Here is a 22,137-nt window from a genome sequence, read left to right as displayed (position 1 = left end):
ACTATGCACGCATGTCCACACAATAGATACTGCTCTGATGAAATTCTCCTACTTTTTTCAACTTAAACTTCCAAACTTGCATGCATTGTTTCTTATTATGTAAAATCATGCATATTCAATTTGTATGCCCCCTTTCAATAAGCAAAAAGGTGTTCTTTTATTAAATAATTAATTTTGGATGAACTATACTAATATTCTAATTATTAAGTTAGTGATGGAGATGGAAAAAAATACTAATCTGTGCATGATTCACATGTTATTCACCAGAATATTACTTGTAGTACTTAGCTCTTACTGAAATGGTGAACTATATTTGCCAGAACCCAGTTATTCCTGATGGATTGTTCTTCTCAGAAGTGCCAGATGACGTGTCTGTGGTGCTGAAAAACTCGATGCCTTCATTGGCATCATTGGTAAAGTTAGGATTCTGATTTTCTCATTGACAAAAAAAATTGCTGTCCACATACCGTTTTGTTATCCCCGGCGAAAAAAAAATTCCGGAGGGTATATAGTTATTGTCTCCGTCCGTCTGTGTGTCCCTCCTTCCATCCGAAACTTTGTCCAGAGCATAACTCCAAATCTATTCAATAGATTCACTTTAAACTTAAAATTTAAACAGATTGCAACTAGGAGAAGTGCAGTGACCAAGAACCATAACTCTATCTACCTTAGTTTTTGAATTATCTCCCCTTTTATATAATTTTAAAGTAAATTTTTGTCTGGAGCATAACTCTAAATCTACTGAAGGGATTTACTTAAAACTTTAAATATAAACAGATGGCAAGTAGGAAAAGTGCAGTGACTAAGAACCATAACTATCTACCTTAGTTTCTTAATTATCTCCCTTTATTTAATTTCAAAGTAAATTTTTGTCCGGAGCATAACTCTAAATCTACTGAAGGGATTTGCTTAAAACTTGAAATATAAACAGATGGCAAGTAGGAGAAGTGCAGTGACTAAGAACTGTAACTCTATCTACCTTAGGTTTTTAATTATCTCCCCTTTTTTAATTTCATAGTAAATTTTTGTTCGGAGCATAACTCTATACTTACAGAAGGGATTTACTTGAAACTAGAAATATAAACAGATGGCAACTAGGAGAAGTGCAGTGAACATGAACCATAGCTCTATCGGCCGTAATTTTTTAATTACCTCCCTTTTTTCATTTCCATATATTTTATTCTCTACAGCATAACTCCAACACTATAAAACTAATTGATCCTTGAAATAAAAATAGCTGACACAGGTGCCATGTTTTACAAATATTATTCTACTCTCTAAAACAAATGTTCTCATACAAGCAAACACATTTCAGCAGGAATTTAGCACTACTGTGACAAGCTCTTGTATTTCATGTTTTCATAAACAACTTGAGTTGCATATAGGCTGAAATAGAAAAAACTTTATATGAAGACTTTAAAAGAAATAGAGTTGTATTCTTCATTTTATGTTTAAATCTAATACATGTATTTTAAATACATGTTATATTTGCATGTAAAATATCATTTTCAGTATAAAGGTCATAAGTAAGGCAAATCCTCTCTTTTCAGGATAACAGGAACTTTGTAGACCAGGCCGTCTTTTATATTTGCTGTCCATACATTGGTAAGTACTCATATCAACTTTTCACATATGTGCTTTGTCAGCAATAATTCTGTATTTAGCAATGTCTTTATTTTTAGGTCACATGATCAAAACATGCTCATGTGAGTTTTTTTTATCCCCTTTTGTCCGTCATTTGTCCGGCACTTCCGGGGTTACACTGGTTATGTCACCACATTGCATACAAACAAGCCCCAAGAGAATTGTTCGTTATCAAAAGAGATTGACACACCGCGATAGAGAATACTATGTTAGTGTAATTGTGTACTTGAATTGATCCGATGAGTTGAAAAAAGGTTTACATGGCGAGGCTTGCCGAGCTGTGTAAGCCTTTTTGAGACGAGTTGGTTAAATTCAAGTTCACAATCACACTAACATAGTATTCTATTTATCCTTCAATATTTGTACATATTTAACTTGTTCCCGATGCAATCAAAGTCTTTAATTGCTAAAAAGAATAGCCAAAGCAGATTAAATAAACCCAATCTAACCTTGTGTAGTAATATACAAATTATTCGTGATTGTGCCGGTTTATGTCACTCGAAATAGTCCTTTAGAATTCCTTGTAAAAGAAGAGTAATATGACAAAATATCGCTATATGCCTTGATTAAAATTTAATCAGCATTCCAAATGTAACACACTCAAGTAGAAGACAGACGATTTTCTTCAAATTAAAATTCTAGTTTTACCTCTGCAAAATACAAAAAATGCTGCCATTTTGAATTTACTTGTCAAGCATGATTCAGCATTTATCCCCGCCAATATTGTTAATTTTAGTCTATAAACAAGTCTTCTTTTTTCACACTTTTACTAACTTGCATAAAAAGTAAAAACATCTACTGGTTATTGTTCTACTCCCCAAAGTTGTGTAACAACCATGTTTGTTTTCTTCAAGTTTTGTTTTCTGCACACAGTTTTAAAATGTACATTGCTTCATCGCCATCAATCTTTCCCATTTTAAAGGACTTGGTGTAAACAGGCAATTCTTTGTGGATAGACATTCTTTGATTGACTGACAAAGAAATGTCTTATTCCTCAAAGAAATAACCCTTTTCATTTCCTTGAAGAGCAATTCACTGACACTTTTCTCAATCCATCAATTGTTCAACAAAACATCGCGTTATTCAAGTTCATTTGACATTTTAAAGAAATCGAAAATTCTGTCTCACCTGACCTGTTTCATAGGAGTAATATATTCTGACACTATTGTTCACATTGTTTATAATAATCCATCGTAAACACACATACACATTCGTTCCAAATGCAGATATACTGTATAAGTGAATATTTCCGCGTGTCGAAAAGTTAGCGAATTCACAAAAACAGACATTTCGCGTGTGGAAATGTTAGCGAAACGCCCGTATCAAAAGGACATAAAAATATTTCACGTTGTAAAAATTGTAATTTATTGCTGGTTGCATACAATCCGATTATAATTGTCAGATACTTACAGTTAGTTTAAACGATCGTTAGATTGACGGATTATAGCTGACAACATTTTAACATTGTTAGTGTTGTGAAATATTTGTTTATTTTATGGATAAATTGATCTTGTTCTATGTAAACTGTTTTACTGATTTGTGATCACACTTTACTTGTGAAATAAAATGATTTCAGCGTAGTTCGTTCTGTCTTTTTCTTTGTCCAAAAATTGCTGTTTGATGTGAGGGGGGAAAACTGTTAACAATGCCTTTTCTCCGAAAACAATAATCCTATTGTTATCAAGCGATAAGGTGTGAAAACATGTTTTCCTAACGGGGCTACTGTATTGATCGATATGCGATACCTAAACAACTGTTTGTAAAATCAGTTTATTTGTTCAGTCATTTATTTTCAGATGTAACCAAACAGCTTTGGCAATCTTTGAGTAATGCCCTAACTAAGCAGTATGTTAATAGTTAATCAAACATAAAATAAACATTTTGTTTATAATACGTTTTTATATATATTTCTCCAAAATGTTATATTCGTAATTATGTAAAATCGATAATAAAGTAGTTTTTATCTTAAACCAGTGTCAAGATTAAATTTCTTACACGATGGTATACAGTAATTATCTTTACCTGGTGTCACCGTAAATTTCTACCTCAATGGGGGCGCAATTTTGGCTGGGGGAAAATTTAGCGAATTTATTGCGTTCGCGAAATTTGCAAACATTTCCACCTCGCTAACTTTACCACTTATACAGTAAGCATCTTTCACCTGAATGATGCAATCAAGTGATTTTGTCAGCTGTGTAGTAAAATAAGCTCTTTTCTAACATATGTGGAATTGTGCTAGCTTCTTAGCGTCGCGGAGAGTGTCTGGTTACTCCGCGTGAGGCACAAGTTCAATTCCCCATTTGTTGTAGAGTTTTTCTTTTAGCTAAACGAATTTAAAAGAAACGCTGCATTGGATTGATAAATTACAGCTTTTATTATGCCCCCCTTCGAAGAAGAGGGGATATATTGCTTTGCTCATGTCGGTATGTCGGTCGGTCTGTCGGTCGGTCCGTCCACCAGGTGGTTGTCAGACGATAACTCAAGAGCGCTTGAGCCTAGGATCATGAAACTTCATAGGTACATTGATCATGACTCGCAGATGACCCCTATTGATTTTGAGGTCACTAGGTCAAAGGTCAAGGTCACGGTGACCAGAAATTGTAAAATGGTTTTTGAATGATAACTCAAGAACGCATACGCCTAGGATCATGAAACTTCATGGGTAGATTGATCATGACTCGCAGATGACCCCTATTGATTTTGAGGTCACTAGGTCAAAGGTCAAGGTCATGGTGACCGGAAATGGTAAAATGTATTCCGGATGATAACTCAAGAACGCATACGCCTAGGATCATGAAACTTCATGGGTAGATTGATCATGACTCGCAGATGACCCCTATTGATTTTGAGGTCACTAGGTCAAAGGTCAAGGTCATGGTGACCGGAAATGGTAAAATGTATTCCGGATGATAACTCAAGAACGCATACGCCTAGGATCATGAAACTTCATGGGTAGATTGATCATGACTCGCAGATGACCCCTATTGATTTTGAGATCACTAGGTCAAAGGTCAAGGTCACGGTGACCCGAAATAGTAAAATGGTTTTCGGATGATAACTCAAGAACGCATACGCCTAGGATCATGAAACTTCATAGGTAGATTGATCTAGACTTGCAGATGACCCCTATTGATTTTGAGGTCACAAGGTCAAAGGTCAAGGTCACGGTGACCCGAAATAGTAAAATGATTTTCGGATGATAACTCGAGAACGCTTTTGCCTAGGATCATGACACTTCATAGGTACATTGATCGTGACCCGCAGATGACCCCTATTGATTTTCAGGTCACTAGGTCAAAGGTCAAGGTCACAGTGACAAAAATCGTATTCACACAATGGCTGCCACTACAACGGACAGCCCATATGAGGGGCATGCATGTTTTACAAACAGCCCTTGTTTATATATGGTATATTGATTTGAAAATGAGTACTTCAGTGTGTAATCGTGATTTATTATGCTCCCCCAAAAAATTTCAAGGGGAGCATATAGTCGCCGCTTCGTCTGTCCGTCCGTCCGTGTGTCCGTCCGTGCACAATTTTTGTCCAGGCTATTTCTCAGCAACTAATGACGGGAATTCAATGAAACTATGGGAAGCTTCACTACCAAGAGGAGATGTGCATATTATCAGTGGGTTCTGGTCGGATGATTTTTCACAGAGTTATGGCCCTTTGAAATTTTCCATTAACTGTACATATAGTGCAATTCTTGTCTGGGCTATTTCTCAACAGCTAATGACCGAAATTCAATGAAACTTTATGGGAAGCTTCACTACCAAGAAGAGATGTGCATATAATCAGGGGGTTCTGGTCGGATGATTTTTCACAGAGTTATGGCCCTTTGAAATTGTCCATTAACTGTACATATAGTGCAATTCTTGTTCGGGCTATTTCTCAGCAACTAATGACCGGAATTTAATGAAACTTTATGGGAAGCTTCACTACCAAAACGAGATGTACATATTATCAGCAGGTTCTGGTCGGATGATTTTTCACAGAGTAATGGCCCTTTGAAATTTTATATAAAACAATTCTTGTCCCCCCAACTACTGTGCCCTTAAGACGTTTCCTTTTATCTGAATATATAGTGCAATATTGTGACAAAAAAACACTTTGGGGAGCATCACCCGTCTTCGACGGTTTCTTGTTTTGATTTATTTATTTTATTGTTATGATTATTGTCATTGATAACAATTTAATAAAATAACATGAAAATATACATTTTCCTTTTTTTATTTTGTTAAAAAAATGCTCATTAAATAGCTTGATATATTTTAACTACTTAAATCGTCTACAAGTCTTCACTGTGTTTGACCTTTAACATGTAGTGCCTATGTACATGTTCTAGCCGTTGGATAAAAGCAAGGTGTTGAATGAACCTTATCTTTATCAAACGGGTCATAATTTGCTATATAAAATCATTAAGCTGTCAGATAAAAAGATTATCTGTGACATTAATCAGTAAATGTTGCTTAATTATATTTTATCCTTTTGTATGCAGGAAACGCTATATTTCTTATAGAATATTTGACCTGATGTTTGTCCATAAGTACAAACAAGTTGCAGATTACCTTTATGAGCTTTATCAATGCTGGTCAAGGACCATAGTCCTCTCATATCAAATTAAAGCTGCACAATTGTGTTCTTAAAATAAAAGAGATGCAAAGATTGATTGAATTTGAATATTATTACTGATATGTAATAATCGTAGAGGTTGGTGTTTAGCAAGTGTACTTTTAAGCTCACCTGTCACGAAGTGACATGGTGAGCTTATGTGACCGTGTGATGTTCGGCGTCCGTATGTGTGTGCGTGTGTCCGTCAACAATTTGTTTGTGTAGATAGTAGAGGTCACAGTTTTCATCTAATCTTTATGAAATTTGGTCAGAATGTTTATCTTGATGAAATCTGGGTTGGGATTGTATTTGGGTTATCTGGGGTCAAAAACTAGGTCACTAGGTCAAAAACTAGGTCACACAATAGGTCAAATAAAAGAAAAACCTTTTGTAGACAATAGAGGTCGCAGTTTTCATCCAATCTTTATGAAATTTGGTCAGAATGTTTATCTTGATAAAATCTGGGTTGGGATTGTATTTGGGTCATCTGGGGTCAAAAACTAGGTCACTAGGTCAAAAACTAGGTCAAATAGTAGAAAAACCTTGTGTAGACAGTAGAGGTCACAGTTTTCATCCAATCTTTATGAAATTTGGTCAGAATGTTTATCTTGATGAAATCTGGGTTGGGATTGAATTTGGGTCATCTGAGGTCAAAAACTTGGTCACTAGGTCAAATAATAGAAAAACCGTCAACAATTTGTTTGTGTAGACTGTAGAGGTCACAGTTTTAATCCAATCTTTATGAAATTTGGTCACATTGTTTATCTTGATGTAATCTGGGTTGGGATTGTATTTGGGTCATCTGGGGTCAAAAACTAGGTCACTAGGGCAAAAACTAAGTCACATAATAGGTCAAATAATAGAAAAACCTTGTGTAGACAATAGATGTTGCAGAATTCATCCAATCTTTATGAAATTTGTTCAGAATGTTTATCTTGATAAAATCTGGGTTGGGATTGTATTTGGGTCATCTGGGGTCAAAAACTAGGTCACTAGGTCAAAAACTAGGTCAAATAATAGAAAAACCTTGTGTAGACAGTAGAGGTCAGAGTTTTCACCCAATCTTTATGAAATTTGGTCAGAATGTTTATCTTGATGAAATCTGGGTTGGAATTGTATTTGGGTCATCTGGGGTAAAAAACTAGGTCACTAGTTCAAAAACTAGGTCAAAAAGTAGAAAAACCTCGTGTAGACAGTAGAGGTCACAGTTTTTATCCAATCTTTATGAAATTTGGTCAGAATGTTTATCTTGATAAAATCTGGTTGGGATTGTATTTGGGTCATCTGAGGTAAAAAACTAGGTCACAAGGTCAAATAATAGAAAAACCTTGTGTAGACAATAGAGGTCGCAGTTTTCATCCAATCTTAATGAAATTTGATCAGAATGATTATATTGATGAAATCTGGGTTTGGATTGTATTTGGGTCATCTGGGGTCAAAAACTAGGTCACTAGGTCAAATAATAGAAAAACCTTGTGTTGACAATAGAGGTCACAGTTTACATCCAATCTTTATATAATTTGATCAGAATGTTTATCTTGATGAAATCTGGGTTGGGATTGTATTTGGTTAGTCAGGTGGGCGATTCATGGCCATCATGGCCCTCTTGTTTAAAAATTAAATTGTAACAACAATATAAAATAATTAAGGTTGCGTGGTCTGATTAGAGGACAGAGTAGCTTCTGACTAGACTGTGTGGATGGGCAGCCTGGTCTGGAGCTATGCTGGCCACATATGCCATAAGACCCTTTTTTTCCTGATGCAGCTCAATTTATCGTACTATATTAAATGGATGTGCTCCTGACTGCCTGTATTACCTTGCCTTAATGACGCTACCTGTTGACAGGTGAGCTGAAGACACTGCTGGTAGATTTCTCCGTGGGCAGTAACAGCAAGGCTTCCACTGTGAGGAAGATCACGCCCATCTCTGCTGACATTCCTGTGCAGAAGTCTCTAACTGATAGGCAGCTACAGGTATGTATAGTGTATTAACCGGTTTGTGCCACACACTTATATGGGCAGGTAGTTTTGGGCAATAGCATTTGTGTAAAATGATTGTAAAATTATGTTTAGTAAGGTAAACACTCAGCCATAAGTCAAGACCTTTTTCGTTCAATAATCTTAAAAATTATGGACTCTACATGCTTCTTACAGTTTTCAAGGCAAGTCTGCCCAATATTAATAATTATTATTTTAAGAATTTTATTATTTAATAAATGTTCAACATTTGCCATTTTCAGGAAGTAAATATGGAGGTGGGTAAAGTTAATCATGTGATATGCCTTTATATGATATTGGAACAAGCATTTTCCGTGTAACACAATGTGAACGCCTGAGGCATGGTTCTTATTCAATTGCAAAGACTGGTTGGTTTTATCACATATGAACCTTTTTCTGAAACTCTGATGCAACTTGAAGTAAATTTATGTGAAAAATAAATTTGAAGTTTATATGTATTTTATATGTTTACTCACATAAATTGTTGTTTTGACAGAATTATATATGCATATTTAAACTTTAGGTTTTATATTACACAGAATAATAGTACTTTTGGGAATTAATACACAGGGTTATAGCACTTTTGGGCTCTATCGTCTGATTAAGCACAAATGCAGTTGGCTTTTTTTGCCATTTCTTTTCAAATTGAAAACTTTCTTTTGGAGTGATTTTGAATCTTCCAATTTTTGTCAAATTTTTACACCCCAACTTTTGAGCATGTTGACTTTTGACATAGTTTTTACAGTATAATTTCAAGCTCCCACTCAAATTTTGGTTGATAAAAATAAGCTTAGTTCATCACTCTTTCCATAACATTTTGTTGCATAGGCTATTACTTGGTCATAGATTGAGGTGTTATAAACAGTTAAGCACAAATGCTTGTTTAAATGATTCGGAGAAAGCACAGATTATCATAATTTTGAAATTTCAACATCTTAGCTTTGCTTAGGAAAAACACGGCTTAATTCAGAATGGTTTTTAGCTCCACTGGCCAGAGGCCAGCGGGGCTTATGTCATGGTCCTGTGTCCGTCCTGCATGCGTCTGTGCGTGCGTGTGCGCATTAACTTTTCCTTAAAACATCTTCTTCTCCTAAACTACTGATCCAATTCTGATGAAATTTCTCAGGAATGTTCCTGGGGTGAATCTCTTTCAAAGTTGTTCAAATTATGCCCCTGGGGTCAAAAGTGACCCTGCCCCGGGGGTCACACAAATGAAAATTTGCTTATTTACTAGTAAGGCCTATTTTGTGAAAACTTTCAAAATCTTAACGTCCATAACCATTTGGCCTAGGGCTATCAAATTTGGTATGTAGAGACATCTAATAGTCCTCTACCAAATTTCAACAAATTATGCCCCTTGGGTCAAATATGACTCTGCCCCGGGGGTCACACAATTGAACATATGCTTATATAAGGCCTTTTTTGTGAAAACTTTCAAAATCTGTTGGTCCATAACCATTTGGCCTAGGGCTATCAAATTGGTATGTAGAGACATCTAATAGTCCTCTACCAACTTTCTTCAAACTATGCCCCTGGGGTCAAATTTGACCCTGCCCCGGGGGTCACAAAATTGAACATATGCTTATATAAGGCCTATTTTGTGAAAACTTTCAAAATCTTTTCGTCCATAACCATTGGGCCTAGGGCTATCAAATTTGGTATGTAGAGACATCTAATAGTCCTCTACCAAATTTCTTCAACGTATGCCCCTAGGGTCAAATTTGACCATGCCCCGGTGGTCACAAAATTGAACATATGCTTATATAAGGCCTATTTTGTGATAACTTTCAAAATCTTCTCGTCCATAACCATTGGGCCTAGGGCTATCAAATTTGGTATGTAGAGACATCTAATAGTCCTCTACCAACTTTCTTCTAATTATGCCCCTAGGGTCAAATTTGACCCTGCCCCGGGGGTCACAAAATTGAACATATGCTTATATAAGGCCTATTTTGTGAAAACTTTCAAAATCTCTCGTCCATAACCATTGGGCCTAGGGCTATCAAATTTGGTATGTAGAGACATCTGATAGTCCTCTACCAAATTTCTTCAAATTATGCCCCTGGGGTCAAATTTGACCCTGCCCAGGGGGCCACAAAATTGAACATATGCTTATATAAGGCCTTTTTTGTGAAAACTTTCAAAATCTCTCGTCCATAACCATTGGGCCTAGGGCTATCAAATTTGGTATGTAGAGACATCTAATAGTCCTCTACCAAATTTCTTCAACTTATGCCCCTGGGGTCAAATTTGACCCTGCCCCGGGGGTCACAAAATTGAACATATGCTTATATAAGGCCTATTTTGTGAAAACTTTCAAAATCTTTTCGTCCATAACCATTGGGCCTAGGTCTATCGAATTTGGTATGTAGAGACATCTTATAGTCCTCTACCAAATTTCTTCAAATTATGCCCCTGGGGTCAAATTTGACCCTGCCCCGGTGGTCACAAAATTGAACATATGCTTATATCAGGCTTATTTGTGAAAACTTTCAAAAATGTTCTCGTCCATAACCATTGAGCCTAGGGCTACCAAATTTGGTATGTAGTGAAATCTTATAATTCTCTACCAAGTTTGTTCAAATTATGCCACTGGGGTCAAATTTGACCCTGCCCCGGGGGATCACAAAATTGAACATAAGCTTGTATAAGGCCTATTTTGTGAAAACTTTAAAAATCTTTTTGTCCATAACCATCCAGCCTAGGGCTATCAAATTTGGTATGTAGTGACATCTTATAGTCCTCTACCAAATTTGTTCAAATTTTATCCCTGGGGTCAAATTTGAACCTGCCCCGGGGGTCATAAAATTGAACATATGCTTATATAATGCCTATTTTGTTAAAACTTAAAAATAAATCTTGTCCATAAGCATTAGGCCTAGGGCTACACAATTTGGTATGTAGTGGCATTGTATTGTCCTCCACTTAGTTTGTTCAAATTATGCCCCAGGAGTCAAATTTGACCCTGCCCTGGGGGCCACAATCAATTATATGCTTATATAATGTCTATTTTGTGAAAACTTTAAAAATTCTCTTGTCCCTAACCATAAGGCATAGGGCTACCAAATTTGGTATGAAGTGATATCTAATAGTTCTCTACCAAGTTTGTTCAAATTATGCCCCTTAGGTCAAATTTGACCCTGCCCGGGGGGTCACAAAACTGAACATACGCTTATATGGGGCCTATTTTGTGAAAACTTAAAAAATCTTTCTGTCCATAACCATTGGGCCTAGGGCTACCAAATTTGGTATGTAGTGACATCTAATAAACCTCTACCAAATTTGTTAAAATAATGCCTTTGGGTCAACTTTGACCCTGCCCTGGGGGGTCACACAATTGAATAAATGCTTTTAAAGTGCCTATTTTGTGAAATCTTTAAAAATCTTCTTGTCGAAAACCATTCAGATTAAGGCTACCAAATTTGGTATGCAGTAACATCTTATAGTCCTATACCAAGTTTGTTCAAATTATGCCCTTTGGGTCAAATTTGACCTTGACCCGCGGGGTCACAAAATTGAACATTATATACGCTTATATCTTGCTTATTTTGTGAAAACTTTAAAAATATTCTTGTCCTTAACTCTAGGACCTAGGGCTACCATATTTTGTATGTACATGTAGTGAGATATAGTAGTCCTCTACAAAGTTTGCTCAAATTATGCCCCTGGGGTTAAATTTGACCAAGCCCAGGGGGTCACAAAAGTGTACATGTGCTTAAATAGGGCCTATATTTAAGTATTTGCACATGCAGAGAATATTTGTGTCAGCCTTTTTTCAGCAGTGGAGCGATACAGGGCCATCATGGCCCTCTTGTTTGTATAGGAGGGACTTCATTAAACCAAAAATACAATAAAACGTGACTACTCAGGCTAATCTGGGACGGAACTTAATGCACATGGGTCAAAACCCGTTATCCCAAATTATATTTTCTCATATTATTCCTGTTTTCATATTTTACCTAACTTATTCACCATATGGGTTTCAGCTGCAACTGGAGGAGAATTTCTTCCACAACCATCCAGCCTCCATGAAGCGTGTGGTTGACTTCGTAGCGGACCGCACAGCGTCAAACTTCATCAAGAAGTTCCGTTCCGGTCTGCTCCAGGAGTCTATAACGGGTGGTAAAGAACGTGTGCTGGACCAGGTGCTCTCCAACCCAGAAGGATCTCCCAGTGCCAAGATGAAGGCAAGTAGGCAGGGGTTTTATTCAATGTATTGTTTGCTATAGGTTTGATATGGTGGGGGAATTCAACTGGCAGCAAAACTATGAGTTGTGCTCTGGGAAAAAGAAGCTTAATGCATGTGCGTAAAGGGTCATCCCAGATTGCAGTCTGCACAAGCTAATCAGGGACAAAACATCCCGCTTTTATGAAAAAAGAATTTATTATTGTGGTCTTTTTTATACACAAATCCAGTTAAGGCGGAAAGTATGGTTCCTGATCAGCTTGTGTTGACTGCACAGGCTAATCTTAAAAAAAATACGTACTTGCATTAAGCCCAGTTTTCCCAGAACAAGGTTCATTTAGTATTGTTGTGATTTGCTGGGGGAAATCACTTTATCACAAAAATGCAGTTTCCTTCACATCTCTTTTTTGTCAAAAGTAGTGTTCTTTTATGCATATGTATTGGTTTATGCCACCATGTATTTGCAAGTGAACAATACAGAAGTAACTGATCTTTCTAGTTTGTATTAAGCTTTTACTTACTGAACATAAAGGTTTCATACACCTGCCTTGAAACAATTGCTTTTTTAAGTTTCTAAATGTTTGTCTTTTTTGTAATTCAATAGAACGCAGTAATTTGTATTGCAGGACCGCATATCCCTGGTTGCACTTAAAGTAGCTCAGGAGCTGTCCACCAATGTCAAGAACGACCTTGTTAGGGATGCACCTGTGTAAGTGCAATAATCTCTCATAAAAATATGAAGAGTATTAATTGTTGGTACACATGTATCACAATCCAGGTGGTTTTAGTAAGCCTTTTATTGTATAATCTTCATTAAACTGAGGAAATTAATTAATTTTAGGACATCTTAGTAATCTATTAAAATACAAAAAGTCATACAATAAAATTACTTGGTAAAGAACACTGCATGTCACAATATCTGATAATGAGTAAGTTGAATAGCATGTTAATTGTAAATAACTTTTTAATTGCATCTGCTTTGAATATAATTTTGGGGTCACCTGCCAGCAATGTCATGCACAATCAACCTGTTCAGTTTTCACTTTCAACATTAAAGTGGATTTATGTTTTGGGAAGTCTTTCTCAAAACAGAAAGTACCATAGCATTGAAGGTGTGTCACCAGTCAGGCTTGGACGCTGCACACTACCATCTTTGACGGCACTATTTTATTTAACATGTATTACCAGTAAGCCCATTTTTAGCTCGACTGTTTCTGGAGAAAACCCGAGGTATTGTCATAGCCAGCTCGTCGTCCGACGTCCGCGTTGTGCTAAAACCTTTACATTTTGTTAAGGTTTTTAACATTGGCTCTAAAATCAAAGTGCTTCAACCTACAACTTTGAACTTCACATGTAGCTGCACCTTGATGAGTTCTACTTGCCACACCCATTTTTGGGTCACTAGGTCAAAGGTCAAGGTCACTGTAACCGCTAAAAAAAATTAAAAAATTCTGACAAGGTTTCATTTATTATACGCCCATTACCATTGGTCGGTCTGTCGGTTTGTCCCGAAATTTCATCCGATCTTCACCAAACTTGGTCACAAATTGTATCTTGATGATGTATAGGTCAAGTTTGAATATGGGTCATGCCAGGTCAAAACTAGGTCACGGGGTCACTTAGTGTGTTTTAAACCGAAAGTTTGTCCGGACCATAACTATGTCATTTATCGTTAGATTTTAAAATAACTTGGTACATTTGTTCACAGTCATGGGATAGTGTGTCGCCTGAAAAAAGTACGTTGATATCTCCAAGGTCAAGGTCACACTTGGAGTTCAAGGGTCAAATGCTTTTCTGGGCCATAACTTTATCATTTATTGTGAGATTTTAAAATCATTTGGCAAATTTGTTCACCATCATGTGACGGTGTGTCGCGCGAAAAAATTACGTCGATATCTCGAAGGTCAAGGTCACACTTTGAGTTTTCAAAGGTCAAAAATGGCCATAAATGAGCTTGTCTGGGCAATAACTATGTCGTTCATTGTGAGATTTTAAAATCATTTGGCACATTTGTTCACCATCATTGGACAGTGTGTCGCGCGAAAGAATTACGTCGATATCTCCAAGGTCAGACTTTGAGTTCAAAGGTCAAAAATGGCCATAAATGAGCTTGTCCGGGCCATAACTATGTCGTTCATTGTGAGATTTTAAAATCATTTGGCATATTTGTTCACCATCATTGGACGGTGTGTCGCGCGAAAGAATTACGTCGATAACTCCAAGGTCAAGGTCACACTTGAGTTCAAAGGTCAAAAATGGCCATAAATGAGCTTGTCCGGGCAATAACTATGTTGTTCATTGTGAGATTTTTAAAATCATTTGGCACATTTGTTCACCATTATTGGACGGTGTGTTGCGCGAAAGAATTACGTCGATATCTGCAACATCAAGGTCATGATGTGAGTTTAAAGGTCAAAAATGGCCATAAATGATCTTGTCCGGGCCATAACTATGTTATTTATTTTGAGATTTTAAAAATACCTGGTACAGTTATTTACAATCATTGGACGATGTGTCATGCGAAAGAATTATGTCGATAACTCCAAGGTCTAGGTCACACTTGGAGTTCAAAAGAAAAAAAAATGGCCATAAATTTGGATGGCATGTCATGCGAAAGAATTCAAGTGTTCAAAGGTCTAAATGGCCATAAATGATAATGGCATTATAATTCTTAATATCACCATAAATTTGATTCTCTTGTTTTGTGAAGACAGCATGCAAAATAGTCTGTGTCAATGCTGCACGTGGGGGTATACGTCACGTCTGTGACAAAGCTCTAGTTAAAAACTGCACCCGCAGCCGAGCGTGGCACCCGCTATGCGGTGCTCTTGTTAAGTTTTGAGTAAGTTAGATCTTCAAAAGTAGGAGCAAAATATAATTTTATTTTTACTTAAGCTTGGGAAAAAAGCCAAGTGCAATTGAATTTTGTGGTCAAAAACTCAAGGTGAGTTACAGTCCTCCTGGGTGCAAATAAAATCACTTGAAACACCTCAAATTGTTATCCCCAGGTATTGCCACTGTAAAGTCCCTCCACTGATTGCCTTGCTGTTGCCTGACGACCAGCTGGAATCTGTGGTTGCCATAGCAGCCAGCATCTCTGAACAACTGGCGGGGGAGAAGATATCCATGTGGATAAACAAGCATGTCACCACTGGTAAATAGTGAAACTCAAACATTTCTCTGTGCAATTGTTGTAGCGAATGTTGTAGAACATGAATAATACCACCACGTGGCCTGTAATTTGACTTCGTGAATTTCACACTTAAACACATTATATATTGCTAGAACAAATTACATGGTATTTACAAATAGGGAATATCTCATGTAAGCGATGTCTTTTGTGTTGTACAACACAAGTTGATTGTGTGATGTTGTATTTCAATAGCCTGCAGTGCAAGTGTTATACAATTTTTCAAAATCAACATGTGTGAAATAAACCATCAGAAAACCACAACCATGAAATATTTCATTTATTACACTGCAACTCCAATATATCATGGTCCGTTATATCGCGTTGTCCAATATATCGCGAATCGGCTATGGCTCCCAAAAATCTGACGAGCATAATCCCCAAATAAAATGTTTTAATCTGAGAATTTGATGAATTAAAATCCGTTTCAAGCTAGTATTTTTCCCTTTTTTCACAAACATTAATCCAACATTCATAATCCAGTTTTGACCAGATTGTTTGCTTACATTGTAAATCACTTTAACACCTGTGTACTGCGATAAACAATAGCCCCGCTTGTCAAACATCACAGGTCATTTCAGGTGTTACCATTCTGTATTGAATTTGCTTTGAACTGCCGAAACGCACCAGTGTACACATGCAGGTGTACACAATTATAACTGTTAATGTCACAAGTTAATACTGGCCTATCTCAACAATCTGTGTAGGTTAGATACAGTGTAAACTACTTGCTTTTAATTTAGAGGTAAAGATCCCTCAGTTTGTCAAAATGCACTACTATTAAAACCCATGCTTTCCATGCTTTTCATGAGAATGAATGACGTCATTTTGTACATGGGTCTAATTTGTGCATGCTTTCTTGAACAATACAACTCGGCAATGTTTTTCGGATTACAAATTTAATTATATGCATTTGAAAATACTCACAAGGAATAATGTTTTGTGTTTTACCTATGAATAACATATGGATATTACACACAATTGAATAAGGTAGGTAAATAGCGTGTTTTGAGATTGCATAACGATGCTAATGCATACATATACATGCATACATAACCTTACAATTTATATCGCGCGCCGGATATATCATGGTCGCGATCTTTGGGCCCCTTCAACCGCGATATATTGGAGTTGCAGTGTATACCCTCTTACAATGAAAAACAACATTTGAAGTATCTGAAGCAATAAATGTTGCATTTTTTAATTATTTTTTTTAAACTTAGACATAACATTTTATTGAATTGCCCAAATATTTAAATGTCGCCATGACATCATAATGAGTTGTACATTAACAGAGTCTTTCAAAAAATATTTTTAGCTGTTAAATACGGAAACGAATTTCACACTGTGAGATAAAGAATTTCGATCTTGCTTTACTATTTCATACCGAAAATAAACCAGTGTTTCAGTCAAATTATTAATAAGTATTTAAGGAAATGTCTTATTTGTGTTATTATTATAATACTATTTCTTTTTTTGGAATGTTAAAATAATTTGTTTAAGGCACACCAGTAATTGTGTTCAGAGAGAATTATTTTTAGCAGGATAAAATCAAATACATGCAAAGAGCATTTTCTGGTGTAAGGGTCAAAATGGTTTTATTCAGCACCTGTTGACAAGCAATTCAGTGGTTGTTTCCCCATTGTCTCTGTCTGAAAACTAGATTTCAAGATAAAATTGATTTCAGGGATGTACCAGTCAGAAATAATGCCCGATATTGATAAAGTGACCAAGACGTTAATGTCTGCATGCAATGAGGCAAACAGTCCACTTGAACAGGGTGAAAAGTCATCTGCAAGCAAGGACAGCCAATTAAAGTCTGGCACAGTTGTTTCTGCCATGCTACATGACGACACCTTACGGCATCCTTCAGAGGTGTTGATAGATTTTAAGGTAATTAGCAATGTCTTTGATAAACTGTTTGCACATCAGAGCTCCAGATAAGGATTTGTGAAATTAGTAACGGTACTGCCACTGACAGAAAGAAAAGGAGTAACGCTGAAAATCAATTAGTACCTGCACTACCATACCCAAAAATACAGGTAGTACTGTACTACCCGTGTTCTTGGAGGGGTGTATAACTGACTTTACTGAAACATTTGCAGTCATTATAATAAATATATTTTGCTTCTTAAACAGTTACTTTATTAGGTTTTCCATTCTGAATTATGATGCAAATTTAACTACACATTAAAATTCATGACTAATACTTTTTCTTCATTTTTCTTGACAAGAAAAGACAAGCTAACTAGTAAGCTAAGTAAATGAACACTTATGTCACTGTCTCATCCGTTTCCCATCGTGTTTTCTAACGTTTTTAGCCACCGATGCAATCAAATCGTTTAATATCGGGGCGACAATGTCTTTTTCTGGGTTTACAGATTGAATGTCAGGATGGTTAGACGACACCGTATGTAGCCATTATATGACAACTATGTAGCCATTATATGACAACACAGTGTTGTTTTGAACCGCTTTCGGTTAAGCCGACCTTCCATTGCACGCAGACAAATTGTTTTTGACAGGTTTACGAGTTATATGAAATCACGGGACAGAATAGAATAACCCAGTCTACAACTTTTCGGTAATTTAAGTTAACGAAAAGCGCCGTTAGGTTAGAGACCAACAAATCACGTCGCGCGGACGTATCGGTACGGCCAGATTTTTTCGTAAATGCGTTAAACGGATATTAAAGTCGAATATTGTAATTGTTAGTCCAGTTTATAAAAATAAATGTGTAGACTTTCATGAACAAAGCCGTATTTATGGCTGTACGGCTCTTATCTGGAGCTCTGTTTCACATAATCAATTATGTTAACAAAATTGGAAGAAAATCTCTGTTTTTTTCTCTGGAGTAACTGTGTGATACACCGAAAATATTGATGTGGAATGTAAATAAGATGGCAAAAGGCACCTAAGCACTCGTCTCAAGGAAATAAACTGAGCATGTAGAGTTTACTATGTTTTGCAATAGAATTGAGAGTAAAACTGTCCCAACACCTGCCAGGCATACTCTTGAACAAACAATAATCATGTTATATCTCAGTCCAGATACAATAACAGCTCAATTGCTTAATGTTTCTTGCAAGTTTCATGAAGATTGTGCAAACATCTGTGACTTGTAGAGTGTTCACAAGTTGTAATTTTTGTTTGACCTATTAACCTAGTTTTGACCCATATTACCCAGTTTTGAACTTCAGAGGTATCATTTTGACATAGTCACATTTGTTCTTGAAACATACAGATTGTGTACTAACATTGTCCACTACAGTGTTCAATAGGTTGTTCTTTAAGTTTGACAGTGTGACCTTTTCTTCAATCATAAGTGACCCAGTTTCTAAGATATGATTGGGACAAATGTTTTCACTTAGTTTCATGAAGATTTGGCAATAAATGTATTCTTTAGATTGTTTACATGCTTTTTAGCTTATGTCATGGTCCTGTATCCGTTGTGCGTGCGTGTATTAACTTTTTCTTTAAACATCTTCTTCTCCTAAACTACAAGTCCAATTCCGATCAAACTTCTCACAAATGTTCCTGGGGTAAACCTCTTTCAAACTTGTTCAAATTATGCCCCTGGGGTCAAATTTGACCCCGTTTTGGGGGTCAATAAATTGAACATATGCTTATATAAAGCCTATTTTGTGCAAACTTTAAACATCTTCTTGTCCATAACCATAGGACCTAGGGCTACCAAATTCGGTATGTAGTGGCATCTAATAGTTCTCTACATAGTTTGTTCAAATTATGCCCCTGGAGTCAAATTTGACCCTGCCCTGGGGTTCACAAAAATAAACATACGCTTAAATAAGGCCTATTTTGTGCAAACTTTAAAAATCTTAATGTCCATAACTGTTTGGCAAAGGGCTACCAAATTTGGTATGTTGTGACATCTAATAGTCCTCTACCAAGTTTGTTCAAATTAAGCCCCTGGGATCAAATTTGACCGTTCCCCAGGGGTCACAAAATTGAACATATGCTTATATTGGGCCTATTTTGTGCAAACTTTAAAAATCTCCTTGTCCATAACCATTGGGCCTATTTCTACCAAATTTGGTATGTATTAAAATCTTAAAGTTGGCATCTAATAGTTCTCTACATAGTTTTTTCAAATTATGCCCCTGGGGTCAAATTTGAGCCTGCCCCGGGGGTCACAAAAATGAACATATGCTTAAATAAGGCCTTTTTTGTGCAAACTTAAAAAATCTTCTTGTTCATAATTAGAGAGCCTAGGGCTACTTAATTTGGTATGTAGTGACATCTAATAGTCCTCTACCAAATTGGTTCAAATTATTCCCCTGGGCTCAAATTTGACCCTGCCCCGGGGGTCACAAAACTGAACATATGCTTATATAAAGTCTCTTTTATGCAAACTTTAAAAATATTCCTGTCCATAACCATCTTATAGTTCTCTACCACGTTTGTTCAAATTATGCCCCTGGGGCCAAATTTATCCCTTGAAGGCTCCCATTAAAAAGTTGTTCAAGAAAATTTGATTTGTCAAAAAACATGGCCACAGGAAGTCGTTGAACTTTGCATGTTAATGCGTTTTTGCTATTAATTCATTATTGGATGAATAAACTATTTTCTTCTCAAACTAAAAGTTTATCAAAATATACTTGGAATAACTTTTTAATTATAAGAGATAAATGCATAGATGTCGAGCGTGAAAGATAGACTAACATGTTAACTATCCATAAATGTTAACCCTTTACCAAACGACACATTTTGGACTGCCCCAAATTGAAAGAGATTGCAGACGAGAAATAATATTGTAAAGGACTATTTATAAATTGGCTGGGTGGGGTAGAAATCATTGTGCTAAAAGGAGAAATCATGAACAATTTTTCCTTTTTGAAACGGGAAGTCCAGTTTTCAAAACGAAAACAAACTCTTCAGAAGGAGTTATGGTCTATTGGAAGGTCGAGAATGGCATTTGGTACTTAATCACCCCATATCTACAAAGAAATAAAATTTATAAGCTTTTTTTTGCCGTTAATATGATAACCCATCAATTCAAAAGCACGATCGAAAACATTTCTGCATATGCGCGGACCAGTCTAAGACGTTGTTTACATAATTAGTTCCAAGGTCACAACAACAACAACAAACCTACATGCATGCATGGGAATCAAGTCTTTGCGTCCGTTTGTAGACATTATCTTTACTTTTTGAAGCATGGGATGTTTATCAGTAAAAAATCTATCAATACATGTAAGCAGATGCACAACTATTTATTTTATTTTTTGGAAATCAATGTTTATACAGACCATCGGAAATTGGGTCACGAAGCTGTGGGAAAAAATGTTGATTTTGTTGTTTTCTTCTGATTTTCTTGTCAACATGAGATAAAACCCTGTCATTTAGTGCCATTTTAGATCAGATGGTGACTGCTTCCAAAGGAATTGAAGTAAGAACATGTGTAATGCATGTTTTTCTTATAAACTGAAATAAGTCTGGTTTTATTTAAATATGTCGAAAGTGACCATTTATCCGGATAAAAATATTTCGGATGACATGTTAATTTCATGTCTTTTTTGTAGTGTTTAAACCAGTTTAATAATATCTTATTGATTTTAAAAACACAACTTCCATGTACATAATTATTTCAAGAAAAGTCAATATATGATACTGCATGGTAAACTCAAACTTTGTATCCACGTTTTCCATATATAAAAATGCTCACCCTTCCAACTTTAAGCGACCAGTGGGACGAGGGATAGAAAGAGAAAGTCACATGCTTGAGTACATTTCAACCTATGCGCATTGCATGCTTTTTTCGCATAAAAAACCAGTGGAGCGATACAGGGCCATCATGGCCCTCTTGTTTATAAAATGTTACAAAGCTACCCAGTTTGTGATCCCAGTTTCAAACAAGACCAAGATATCAATTTAACAAAACAGTTGTTTGTCTTAAAGAAATACAAGATATTCTAACCTTAATCAGATAACTTAATGCCGTGTAATTTTTTCTCAAAGAAATACAAGATATTCTAACCTTAATCAGTTAACTTAATGCTATGTAATTAAATCTGTGTTTTTTAAGACAAAAAAGCATTATGCCTGTTAACACACAGATATTCTTCAATGATTTTCAGGACTTTCTAAAACAAATATACATGGGTGGTAGACAAATCAGCGACAGTCTCGTACAGAAGCTGCTATCTGAGACAAAACTGACATTGAATGGTCGTCAAGATGTCCTTCCATCAGTTCACAAGTCGTTTGTTCAGCTGACTTTGGAGCTGGTTCTTAGCTTGTGTAAGTGCATAGTGTACCAGTTATGTGTATACACCTGATAACTTTAGGTAGGAAGAAAGGCCTCATTGGAATCACTCAGTCTATTTTTGGGATAATTATCATATATCGATGCATTTTATGGTATGTTATTAAAAAAGAACATGAAGAATAGAGAACTTATTAACTGTTCTTTTTTTAAATGATAAAAGACAAATTACTTATCGTTTTAGTAAATAATTTGGTAAAAATCTTATTTATTTAGTTTTCA

General features: G+C 36.1%; 1 protein-coding gene across 2 annotated transcripts in view; it reads left to right on the top strand.

Annotated features, from left to right (window-relative positions):
* The window catches only part of LOC127872887 (codanin-1-like), a 77,565-nt gene that overhangs the window by 44,199 nt on the left and 11,229 nt on the right, over positions 1–22,137 (top strand). For both annotated transcript variants that reach the window (XM_052416371.1, XM_052416372.1), the window contains exons 14-21: positions 321–413; positions 1,551–1,605; positions 8,102–8,229; positions 12,240–12,440; positions 13,066–13,148; positions 15,448–15,593; positions 17,317–17,522; positions 21,728–21,890. In XM_052416371.1, the coding sequence (XP_052272331.1) occupies positions 321–413; positions 1,551–1,605; positions 8,102–8,229; positions 12,240–12,440; positions 13,066–13,148; positions 15,448–15,593; positions 17,317–17,522; positions 21,728–21,890 (1,075 nt within the window). The remainder of the gene's footprint in view (positions 1–320; positions 414–1,550; positions 1,606–8,101; positions 8,230–12,239; positions 12,441–13,065; positions 13,149–15,447; positions 15,594–17,316; positions 17,523–21,727; positions 21,891–22,137) is intronic.

The sequence above is a fragment of the Dreissena polymorpha genome, chromosome 3 (genome assembly GCF_020536995.1).
Source record: "Dreissena polymorpha isolate Duluth1 chromosome 3, UMN_Dpol_1.0, whole genome shotgun sequence".
Taxonomy (NCBI): domain Eukaryota; kingdom Metazoa; phylum Mollusca; class Bivalvia; order Myida; family Dreissenidae; genus Dreissena; species Dreissena polymorpha.
Note: the sequence above shows the minus strand (reverse complement) of the source record. Positions and strands in the feature narration are given on the sequence as shown.